The sequence below is a fragment of the Scleropages formosus genome, chromosome 8 (genome assembly GCF_900964775.1).
Source record: "Scleropages formosus chromosome 8, fSclFor1.1, whole genome shotgun sequence".
In the NCBI taxonomy this organism is placed as follows: domain Eukaryota; kingdom Metazoa; phylum Chordata; class Actinopteri; order Osteoglossiformes; family Osteoglossidae; genus Scleropages; species Scleropages formosus.
This window is the reverse complement of record NC_041813.1, coordinates 10844101-10857181: the sequence shown is the minus strand read 5'-3', so window position 1 is coordinate 10857181 and position 13081 is coordinate 10844101. Positions and strand designations below refer to the sequence as shown.

Here is a 13081-nt window from a genome sequence, read left to right as displayed (position 1 = left end):
CCATTCAGGGAATAAAATTAAAGTGCTTTCATTATACTGTTTGCTTAAATAAGGAACTATTTTACTGACTTTCACTATAAAGCTTGGTCTGCAATTTCAGAGTTTTCCGATTTTGAAATCCAAACTTTTTTTTATTGCATTCATGTCTATTTTAATATGTGGAAATACTTCAGTCAGATTGGGGGGCGCGGTGGCGCAGTGGGTTGGACCGGGTCCTGCTTTCCAGTGGGTCTGGGGTTCGAGTCCCGCTTGGGGTGCCTTGCGGCGGACTGGCGTCCCGTCCTGGGTGTGTCCCCTCCCCCCTCTGGCCTTACGCCCTGTGTTGCCGGGTAGGCTCCGGTTCCCTGCGACCCCGTCTGGGACAAACGGTTCTGAAAATGTGTGTGTGTACTTCAGTCAGAAATAAATGAGGGTATGAGAAATATGGAAATTTTATATATTTTATTTATTTGCAACATCTTGTAGCTCTTGGAGGGCTGTAATAATACACACACATCATCTGAAACCGCTTGAAACCCTCTGCTGTAGTAATAATAATAATAAGAATAATAATAATAATAATAATAATAATAATAATAATCATCATCATCATCTTTATTTTATATGGCATATTTAAAAGCAGATTCTGAAAGAGGAAAGATATGAGTTAACAGCTCAGAGGGAATTTACAATAAACAGCATTTAATTCTGAACTATCACAACCCTAATGAAGACAAGTAGTTGATAATGAAAAAAATATATAATAACTACAGCATAAAGCAATTAAGTAAGAAGAGAAGATAAGAGTAAGTAACTGGTAAGGAGAAGGGATAGAAGCAAGGTAACTGTGTATCAACATAAGTTTTTTGAATAATTGAATTTAAAGAAGCCCAGAGCAGTTCTAAAATTCTGGACTAGGTTTTCAATTAGATTTTCCCTGCATTTAAAAGATAGGCAAGAATTTGTTATGTTTTTTCGCTGCAGCTTTTTTGACTCAGGAACTCATTATTTATTTTTCACATTTAAATTAATGGTAATTTCCTTGAGTTTTTTAATGAGAATTTACTTTTTTCTTTATGAACAGATCTTCAGGATAGAATTGCATTCTTTATGTGAGAAGCCTGTATTTTTGCTATCATGATAATGTTATACAGACACCCCTTGACTTACGCAAACAGACTGTTCTTTAACTCCTCATGGCCTTGGTGGCAAAGCGAGTAGCGCTGCTGTCTCGCAGCGCCTGTGTGGTGTGAGAGGATGTGGGTTTGATGCCTGCTCAGTCTGTGTGGAGTATGCATCTTCTCCACCGTGTCTGTGTGGGTTTTCTTCAGGTGCTCCGGTTTCCTCCCCCAGTCCAAAGACATGCTGTTCAGATTCCCTATAGTGTGAGTGACACAGAGAGATCGTGTTTCACTGATGTATGGATGAGTGACCCATTGTAAGTAGTGGATCTAGCAGTGTAAGTCACCTTGGCGACTAAGGGGTGTGGGCTGGCAACACTACATAGTATCCATTGGAAGTTGCTTTGGAGAAAAGCATCTGCTAAATAAATAAATATAAATGTTATGTAAGTCGAAATTCACGTATGTCGGATTCCCCTCCCCCTCTGTTACAGAGTCAAGCCTTCTCATTCCCTTTGCCTTTTTTGCAAACATGAGTATAAAAAAATTACACAGTATAATTCTCTAGTAAATGCCAGACATATTAAATACTGTAATAATGTCACGTGGAACCAAGGACGTGGGAACGGCTGCAGCTAAGTGCAGGATCGTTTGTCAGAAACTGAGGGGTCAGGCAAGTTCTTATTGTCGGGGACTGGCGAAGAGTAGGTCAGTCGGCGGTCAGAGTGGGAGCGAAGATCCGTGGACATAGTCAGGAAACGAGGCGAATGAAGCCGGGAACAAAGAACAGGGACTGGAATAGAGGAAATTGGGACATGAGCGCTAAGGAGGACGGTTGTCTCATTGAGATTCCACAAGAGTGAAGGAGCCGAGGAGGGTCTTTTAAAGCTGAGTGTTCTAATTGTCATCAGACACTTGATCGTCTTCAGGTGTTGTTGATTGCGGTGCGGGTGTGGACGTGACAAATAAGACATAGACCTAGTCAATTAAATAAATTGTTACATTGCTGTAAAGCATAAATTTAATAAAAAATAGACCACTGCATATGGTACGCGTACGGTATTGTACTGTGCGTGCTTACCTTATATCTAGTAGTATGCTGGCACATCGGAGGGTGCTGTTGTGTAATTTATAATTTTTCAATCTCAATTATTGCACCTTGACATTTCTTTGTCGTTATTTTCATGCTAGCTGTTCCTTTCACATGCTCCTTTATACATGCAGCATCCCATATTCACAGTCGATATGGCTAAATGTTGTTATAGACAATAATCTTTGTTCATCTTCATACTTCCTTCTTATGTTTAATTTCATCCCCAAATCAATCGCTGTATGCTTGTGAGATATTTCTCGTTTTTCTTCAAGCGCACATTTATTACCAGGCATTGTAAATAATGAAAAGGGTAGAAAATATGTGAAAAAAGCACTACACTAAACAGAGGAGATGCGTTCACGGCCCAAAACGCGAGAAATGGGAAGATGCAGCTTTCTGCCTTGTCTGGTTATGCCGACTTGCGCATAACATATTTCAGATGTTTTTGCGTAAAATAAAAGCACTCTTCGTAAATAATGTGTATGCCAGGAATTTTTTTTCTGTAAATCTGGATTTACGTAAATTTAATTTACATAAGTAGAGGTTTGTCTGTATTTGGGTTGGAACTTCGGCAATTGTTGAGTAAATGGATGATTAAATTACTGATTAAGTTAACAGATGAAAGAAGAACTGATCAAAATAATAAATAATAAATAAGTATTCCTAAAATCAAATAAAATAATATTTAGCAATAATCCTATCTAAACTGCAGTTAAAAATACAGTCAGGCTGTGCAATAACCTTTCACACATTTATGATATGAGTCCCTAAATTAAATACTTTCGATCAACAAATTTTTACCTGTTACAAAGTTTTTTTGAGGTGTTTTAATTTGTTTTTGGTAAACAGAGCTTGCATACCAATTCAAATAACACTGGCCAGCAGTTTTTTAAAATTTGTCTTGTCTGCTTCGGAATAAAATGTGCTATTTATTCTGGATTTTGATGTGCTGAATTCAAATATGACAATTAAAATTGATGATTGGCTACTATTTTCGAGATATTTAAGTTTTTACATTTTATGTACTATGTATATGGTGTACTTAGCAGATTTTTAATCATGAATTGTAAACCTAGGTCTTTTCATGTGTTTATGGTTGTTTCACTTAATATTGTCACCTGCCCTGTTTATGTAACACTTAATATGTATCAGTTCATAGTTCAGTCCTTATTCAGTGTCTATTCTGCACTTCTTAGCTTGTCTCTTCTCATTTAATGGAGCATCTCCTGTCACTGCCTCCATTTGCCCTGCTATTGTTTCTCCATGGATGAAATATCTTGGTGAAATCACTCACCATGCTCGTCACTTAATGCTCCGCAGTTCGATGGAAAGAATTCCAGATGCGAGTCCAAAAAATGTATCTTGAAGGACATGTTGCGGTCCTGTAGCTTTCTGCCTTGTTGTTTCCAAAAAACCTTGTTGCCACTAATTTGAAGGCTTTCCACGCCTTCTTCTCCTTGCCATGCAGAGCACAGTAAAATCTCGAAGAAGTGCATGAATCTGAGGACCAACAAACACACCTTCCCTTACCTTACCTTCACTTATCCTAGGAAATTTTCCAGTGAGGTACTTGAAAGCTACATGTGTTTTGTCCAGGGCCTTGACAAAGTTCTTCATCAAACCCAGCTTTATGTGTAAGGCTGGTAACAAAATCTTCCTTGATTCAAGTGCTGAACATTTTTCTTCCCAGGCTCCAGTGATGAAGGGAGTGGCCAGTCTCTCTTGACATAGTGGGAATCTCTCGCACGACTATCCCATTCGCAGAGAAAACAGCAGTACTTTGTGTATTCAGCTTGCATGTATATTTTATTTGAGATCCAAGCCCCTTTTTAACTCACTTATCATATGCTATTACCATACGTGTACACATGTACATGTACATGCTGACACAGTACCATATCTTGAAAACTAGAGCAATCAACAATTTTAAGCATCATTTCCATTCTCAGTGACCCAGAATTACTGAATTTTGTCTTCATTTTATTGGAAGCATTTTTGCTGTAGATCAGTATAATGCGAAAAAGCTTAGATTGCGATTGGGAATAGTAAACACTGCCTCAAGGTTTTCAACACCCTAGCCTAGCTGTTACCAGGGTTCTTTATTGTCCTTTCTTATTTACAATGGGTCGTAAATACCCAGCCAGGGGACACAGAATATGCAGGTGCGTACACAAGGCTGTTTTCCAGTTTGGAATGCTCAATTAGAGAGAAAGCAAGATACTACAGTACTTTTGTCCGAAGCAAGTTACAAATCTGAGTAAACAAATGTGTATTTCATTGACAGGTTATACAGTAGATGCAGACATATGATTCTTGTAGCACAATGTTTGTCCAGTACCACCATTTTTCCAGACACGTATTACACTAACAGCTGCATATAGAAGTGATGAGGAACTCCTAGTCTCTTACATGTTACCATTTGAATAACAGACTTTTTGAGTAGCAAACCAACTCTCGGTCCCAGTTCAATCCCAATTTAGCAGAGGACTCTGTAGTGATTGCATTTACTGCACAAAGCACAATAAATTCCACTTTTCAGATATTAGACACACAACATGTTATTGTATGTGTTATTGTACATAAATGTTTATGTACCTTTAAAATAAAAAATAAAAGAAGAAATTTTAGGAAGGTGATGAGGAATCGTCTGTTCTGAGTTTTCTGAGTTAAAAAGAAACAAAGTTTACTTAAGAATCAAACGTCTGCAACTATGTCTCTCTTTCTTCTAATGTAATGCACAAATTCTATTTCTCTGAGATGCACTTCGCTTTGGAGAAAAGCATCTGCTAAATGAATGAATGTAAATGTATAACAGTAAACTGTGAACAGATCTGTTTCTTGTTATGGAAGGTTATTTTTTATAGTCTTTTTATTGGATATATTATCCTAAGTTGAGATGGCATGATGGAATTCGAAAGGCAAGTGCTTTTCTTGCTAAAAGCAACTGACGTACTAGCCAGTGTTTCTGTGGTTAGATAAATTTTGCAATATGAATTTTCAGCACAAGTAGTGCAGATATCAACATATGACAATTTTTCAGTAACAATTCACAATTTGTTAATCTCAGTGGCGGGCCATGCATTTCACACCTAGGCCTTCAGTGGTGTCCTACCTGAATTAATCCACCTCTTAATACCATCATTATGAGGCCACAGCTATAGAAACCATCAATATTATACAGAAATGCAGTATAACAGGGCGTTGCATCACAGACAGGTATCTCATGCAGCGAGAATGAATGCCATTACTAAAGCAAGAAACCCAATTAACACAATTCAACAAGTCTCTTTTCACTGCAAGGGTACCGCTCGTAGTTACTGAATTGAAAGTGGTGGACAAACCCTTTCCCCGGCTGGGACAGGCTTGCTAGCTTCGGGGTTGGCCGACCTTTCCTCACGATCTCCAGCTTTTCTTGAAAAGTCCGTCTTGAAAATGGATTTGTAAGTATATCTGCAACCAAATCAATTCCTTCTCCTCTGTCAGCCATTGTGGGTTGAAAAAACAGCTATTAAATCTACAGGAATATATTTTTGCTTGTGGAGTTCGCTACAGATGCGGTTTGCTGCCTCTGACTAGTACGCTCTCTGGCCATCCAATCAAAGGACGTGAAAATGCCGACACTATTGTAAGCCTGCTAGATGGCCCTGGTGTCGCCAGCTTGAAATCTGATTGGTTAAAGCAACAGTTTCATTGCCATTTATTTTAAGCTATAGGCACCTGCACTGTTGATTCTGAAGGCCTCAAGGCAGATTTCTTTGACCCTGGCAACAGATGATGGCTGAAATATGATTGGATAAAAGCTCTAACATAAACACACACTACTGGAAGCAGCGCAACCAAGAGAAAAGCTATGAAATGAAGAGAATAGACTATTGGGAATAATTTAATACACATTCATGGAAAAAATATATTAAAACGTAAGTCAGTGATTCTGATAGTGTTTAGGCCAGCAGAGAAGGCCTTGCTGGCCCTGACGGTTCAGCACTGGTTAATCTGCACTATTGAGATACAATGGTCCCTTGTGTTACGAATGTTAGTGTTACAAATTTTTGAAGTAGGAGGTGTAAAATTATTCTTAATTGCATATTAAGTTATTCTTTCCTAAAATTTGTCTTGCAGAGATCCTGTTTCTCTGTTGCATCATTTATTGGCAGCAAAACATGTATAAACTCTGTGTCCATTATCAATAAGATGCATGTTTATGAATCAAATGGGTTAAATTGGGAACTTGTGGAAAGAAGCTACTTTCATTTTCATTCATTTAAAATTATTTTTTATTGTTGTGTAGTTTGAAGTTAATAAAGTCTTAAGAAGTCTTAAGTATTTTTATGTAGCATACAAGAATGACCTCAGAATGCATTTGAGACCCACTTCTCTTATGATCTTATTTGGCTCCATAAATTTTTATTACACCATCTGTGACAATCATATTTGTATTACTTGTGAGAGTCAGTTCTGTAGGTAATTACTTGTAATATGTATTGGCAAAAACGGTGTTGGACAAATGCTGCGGTTTGACAACTTTCTCTGATTGTCTTTGTTGTGAAGTGGACTTTGCACTACACTACACTGAGTTGTGTTACTTTGGAGAGAAATGTGTGCTAAATGAAAAAAAAAACATTAATGTGTCATAGGTCTATTCAAGACTTTTAACAGACATAACCTGCAAATAAATTGAGGGACCGTGGTATTAATTAATTGTGACTTAATGGTAAAGGGGACTTTTAACTTTATGAACAAATAGAGTTTTGCATGAACTTTCTAATCCAAATGTGTCAATAAGTTGAGGAATCAGTATACTTGAAACTATGAGAGAATCAATATAACATAACACCTGTATAAAAATGTATTTTCTATAAAATCTGTCTCAGCTCTCTTGCATACTTTACAAACTGCATACAGTCTTAGATCTTGGAAATGCCTGTTTGAAGAGCCAAGAATGGTAGTCCCCAAGTATTTTAGATGAATATTTATTTTTTTCACTTAGCAAATCTGATTTCTAATGAACACTACGTAGTAGTAGTATCAACCCACACCTTTTCACCTAAGGGGACTTAACAATGCTGGACATACTAGAGTACACTACGTAGTGATTCACTAATTTCATCGGTCCAACAAGCGGAAAGTAACAACCTAGGTTTACTTATGAATCACATTCTCCTAATGTAATGCACAAATTTGTATTTTCGCTGACATGTATGTTGCTTTGGAGAAAAGTGTCTGCTAAATGAATAAATGTAAATGTATACACCATTGAAACACACTCTCTCTCACACACATGATATGGGCAATTTAGAGTCATCAGTTCACTTGAAAGTATGTGTTTGTACTGTTGGAAGAAAGCGGAGCACCTGGAGGAAACCCATACAAACTTGAGGAGAACGAACTCCACAGAGACTGAGTTAGGATCAAACCAAATGAAATTAGATACCTTTTTACCTTAAGTTTCTGAAAAACAAAAATGAGCATACAAAAAAGCATTTTAATTAATTTTATGTTTGTGTTTATGACAGTGCTTTCATGTACATTCAAACATTTATTAAGAGCTTTGAGGTGATTGCTTTTTAACGTGCTATATAAAATAAAGTTGTAACTATTATTCTGACTTCTGTAAAGAAATACATTTAGATTCAAAAACAATGGGACCTTGCAAGTTTTCTTTTTTCTCTTACTTTGGATCCTGTCTGAAAGCTTTCTTTTAATTATGTATAAATCGTTAATTTGTGTTGTGCCTTTTATTATTATGTATTAAATAAATTACAGCTTATATTCTCTGTATATTGTAATAAGGTTGCTTTACACAATATCCTTAAATAAGATATTTATTTTAGAGGGTAGTTATGTGTACGCAACACGTGCTCTTCTTCCAACATTTCAGGCTCAGTGTGTCTGGGAAAGTCATGTATTAAATATAAGGTTCTTTTCTGGTGTGGATCCTCTGAGACCTTGAACTCCTGCCCCATGCTTCTTCACTAGAGCCTGAAGTATTTACTTGGTCAGAGTGACAGACAGGAAGACAGAGAAGAGGACCACAGAGAGCGAGGCCATGGATGGTGGGCTGTCATACTGTCAAGTCAGGGGTATTGCACTGGTTGTCACAGTGACAGCTGCAGAAATTCTCCTGGCTTCCCCAGGATGATGGGCCGCTAGAGCTGGGTGTGTTACGTTCTCTTTCTCAGCCTAGCTCTTGCTCATACTTGCCTGGGAGCAACCAGATAGACAGAAACACACACACATTGTTTGAAACCGCTTGTCTCAAGCAGGGTTACGGCAAACCGGAGCCTAACCCGGCAACACAGGGTGCAAGGCTAGAGGGGGAGAGGACACACCCAGGGCAGGATGCCAGTCAGTTGCAAGGCACCCCAAGCAGGACTCGAACCCCAGACCCACCAGAGAGCAAGAACAGGCCAAACCCTCCGCAATACCACGCCCCCAAGGCAGAAACAGGGGTGCCCTTTTTCATTTGATGGTGTCCGTGGGGTCGTTTGCAGTGTCCTTCATCTGTGGTTTAACCAATTACTTTTGTTTGTTTATTTGTCTTATTCCTGTGTTCAGTGTAGAGGGGGGCGCAGTGGCACCCGCGGGTTTGGCCGGGTTCTGCTCTCTGGTGGGTCTGGGGTTCAAGTCCTGCTTGGGGTGCCTTGTGACGAACTGGCATCCTGTCCTGGGCGTGTGTCCTCTCCCTCCAGCCTTGCGCCCTGTGTTGCTGGGTTAGGCTCCGGTTTGCTGCGACCCCGCTTGGGACAAGTGGTTTCAGACAGTGTGTTTGTGTTCTTGGGGCCCGCAGTTTCAACCTTGTGTGTGTGTGTGTGTGTGTGAGAGAGAGAGAGAGAGAGCCTTTGTTCAGTGCTCTGTGTCACTCTGTGAGAAGGGTGTTCTATAAATATGAGCTGAATTGAAGTTTAATGGACTGTCAGATCATTGTGGTGGACTGGCATCCCGTCCAGAGTGTACCCCCTCCTCCTTTGGCCTTGTGCCCTGTGTTGCCAGGTGAGGCTCCAGCTCACCGCAACCCCGCTTGGGACAAGTGGTTGTTGACGTTGGTTTGACTGTCAGACTTTTGATGCTGTACAACATCTCATTAAAGAATAAGAACCTCCAGTTTAGTTGCTATATTCACCAGTGTCACCTTAACTACCTCTCCCAATCCCATCATCTCAAGTAAACTGTGACATGGCCTGCCATGCAGCTTCTAGTTTTCATAGTACCACAAATTTTGTATTTTGGTGTTATTTTCAGTTCTTGCTCTCTGTATTTGAAATGTGTATTCAGAGATTATTCTTCATCTCTTAAAGAAACGGCTTTTGTGATTGCGTTTAAATTATTGTTACTTTAGTATACAGTGTAAAAGTCTTTGCTCTTTCTTTTCTTCTACATTTGGCAATTATGACTTTGACCTCTTCTGCCAACTAGGTTCTGGAGGTGGTACGCTCAAACTATGACACACTGACCTTGAAATTGCAAGACGGACTGGACCAGTACGAGCGCTATTCAGAACAACCCAAAGAGGTGGCCTTCTTCAAAGAACTGGTGAGTCCATGAGGCATGGATCATAAGACTTCTGAGGTAGCACCAGTGGTGGTCATTGTCTTCCTGCCACCCTGTGTTCTGTAGTGCTGATTCCTTGAAGCATCAGTCAGTGTTTAAAAAGAAGAAGTTACATATTGCTTCCCTAGTCACTGTTCAGTTAAGCTCCTTGGGGAAAGCAAAAGCTGACAGCTATGTGGGGAGTCTTAACAGGGACGTTTTTACATTCTGGTCATGAAGTCTGTCAGCCTATATAGGGATTATGAGCTGGGCTTAAACTAGCTACATTAAAGCTCTGCTGAAACCAGCTCCATTATATGAAATATACAGCATAACCTACAGCTGCCAGCTGTTCACAGTAATCGCCCTGGTTCTGCTACCCCTTCAGGTTCGCTCCATCAGCCTGAACGTGAGGAAGAACGTCTCTCTCACTACACTCAGCCAGGATGTCCTGCTAAAGGAATTTTCAACCATATCCTGAGCCATGACGCCTGGTTATCCTGCTTTGCCCTGTCATCATAATCCACATCCTTCTGCCCTGCCCTGTCAAACTCCTTTTATAAATCGAGCGCTGTCCTCTGATTCCAACGTCTTCAGCAACCCTCCTCAGAAGAGGATGCCAGTAAATAATTGTAAGATGGTGGAGCACAATTTTGCTGTCTGAAGGACCAGACTTATTATGTAAAATATTGTTCATATAGTGTAGTTCAATAATATATGAAGTTAATGATGATGTTACTGTTGTCCAGTTTCTAACGTTGTACGTGCCACATGAAATTGTAGGTGAAGGTAGTATTTTGGCCATTTTTATGAAGCAAGAGGAGTCTGCACAGTCCTTTCGTAGGCCCTGGTTTGTACATCTACATTACATTATTAGAGTCTAATGCAAGCAGGCTCTCCAAACTGTTGGTCCAGGTTATTTCATTGTTGTACATAAGGCGTATATTGCATGAGCACTCAAGAGAATCAGGGTGTTCCAACAGATGAGGAGAGCTGGATATGAAGACTGTGTCCTGAGTTGTCTTGTGCAGGATGATATGAAGTTTGACACAATTGCCTGTACTGTGGTGTGGTATTCCAGCTTATGTATACAAGCTGTGCAGGAATGTCTAACTGAATATTAACTTGAAACAAAGCCCCAACACAAGCATTTCCAAAATAATTAGTATTTATAGTATAATATTTGCCAAAACGCATTTTAATGTGTGTGGCCTTCTAACTTACTTGCACAAATATTCCTCCTGTACTGTGTGATGTGCTATAAAATGTACACCAGAGAGTTGTAAACAGAATTCCCTATTGACTTATCTGCTGGCATTTTCAGCCAAGTACCCCTGGATCATCACTGGAACATGACCTGACTTGGTGCAGCACTTTGCTTCTAGAACCCTGATTACATTATATCAGAAGTTCAATGTTCAGCTTTCAAAATGGCAGATGTTTAAGGTTCTTACTGTGGTTGGAGTTGCTACATTTAAGGATGCCACGGGATGCTTACAGTTTTCAATTGTACTTAAAAAAACAGAAGTTTTACTTCTATGCAAGACAATGCTTCAGTGTACAAATTCAACAGGAAATAGATGAAAGCATAATGCTGATGGTTAAAGTTTATTGTTGCTTTTATATGTTTTTCTGTTGGAGATGAACGTCTTGTAAGGTGTGAAATGTTCCAGGTATGTGTTTACATGAAAGAAATAATGCTGCTAAGTTTTCTTCATACCTTCATGGCATCCTACTTTTCATAGAGTTAGAACTTTGAGGCTGATATGTGAGGTTGACAGGCTTGGATCAGGTTGACACTGGGAAGAAGCCTTTATGTGTATCAGTTACCTCAGCATGTCTTTCAGACATTGGTTTGCTTTTTTGGCACAGAATCCACTGAATTAAGGTTTTTTCTTGTTATATCCTTTGATACCCACTCTTGGAATTTTTAGTATTAGCTGTGTGTTGAAGAGGGACTGTACTGGTAGTCCATAACAAAGATGCCCATTACCTGGGGCTGTTTCACAAAGAGATGTTATCAGAATTAGCTAGAAAAAGACAACTGTCTAATAGAAGGAGTTAATTAGGTTTTTTCTTTGGACAGTCCTGATATGTTCTTTCATGAACGGTCTCTATATCTAAATGCACGTTTAAACTTCTTTATCTTACATTTTGTCAGGATGTTTATAAGGACTTCAGATCTGCTTCAAGAGTGAAAATTTTGTGTTGGCTCAGTAGGTGACTTCATCAATATCAGCCATTCAGAGACTATTGATCACAGTAAAAATTCTTTATTCGATCATGCGTTTGATTTGTGTGTCTGTCTTTAGTGTTTTCCATGAGTTGAATTTGAGATGTAAAGTAGCACGTTGTCTCTTGGTCCTGTGGGTGGTTTTTCTGAAAGTAATCAAGATAACAAGATAATCTCACTTTGTGAGGCACCCCACAGTTTTATAAATAGATCAGATATTAGGTGTATTAATCTTTTCTTTATACATAATAAATCAGATTGTGAGCATTTTTACAGCATATTTCATGTGATCTGAAGATATTTTCACTTTCACTATTTCACTCACTCAGAAAAGTAATCAGCTCATAATCCAAGAATTGCTGCAGAAGAAGCGAAAGAAGTGGGTGTTAAATAACCTGACAACTCTGTTATGAGTGGCAAGATCATTGTACAGCATTGATGGAGAGGAAAGACAGGCGATCTGTTTTGTCCACGTAATCATATATTGGCTTACATATAGGCTTATGAAATTCTTTGAGGATTTCTACTTGACTAATGTTTCATTTCTATATTTTTGTTTAGGAAGGTCTGATATGCACCCAGTTTATACTGTAACACACTTGGTGAACTGTATATTGCACTACCCATACATTTGTTTTGCTCTCAGAAACAGGTTAATGGAGTGGGAGGGTTGGAAAAGCAGAGTCTTTGCTTGTTGAAAAAATTGTTGCTCCGTTGTATCTTTACTTAAGAATGTCTGAAACACATTTATACTGTTAGCAGCTTTGGCTCTCAATTGTATGTACTGTCATTCATGTAGTCTCTCAAGGGTAGTGTAGGAATACTGTAGTCTTACCCTTTTTAATTTCTGGGAAATATTCCTTGAATATTTAAAGAGGAGATACGTCTAGACTTTGATTTATGGAGTGAAAATGCAAACAGAAACTACACAACATATAAAAGCAGCCTGTGAATGACAAACACAATACACAAAAACATTGAAACTCAAACTAAAACCACAACAAAAGGAAAAATCACACTGGGACAAATTAAAATAAAAACATAATATAAATCCCGTTTACTGCATGATTACTTGGCTCTCAGTGTAAATAGAACAAAAGAAGTTGAATCCTGCAGGCTTACACACAC

General features: G+C 38.8%; 1 protein-coding gene across 1 annotated transcript in view; it reads left to right on the top strand.

Annotated features, from left to right (window-relative positions):
• The window catches only part of LOC108918139 (armadillo-like helical domain-containing protein 3), a 66315-nt gene extending 54174 nt beyond the window's left edge, over positions 1-12141 (top strand). The window contains exons 25-26 of the mRNA XM_018725174.1: positions 9607-9723; positions 10109-12141. Of these exons, the coding sequence (XP_018580690.1) occupies positions 9607-9723; positions 10109-10201 (210 nt within the window). The 3' untranslated portion in view covers positions 10202-12141. The remainder of the gene's footprint in view (positions 1-9606; positions 9724-10108) is intronic.
• Positions 12142-13081: the final 940 nt, after the last annotated feature.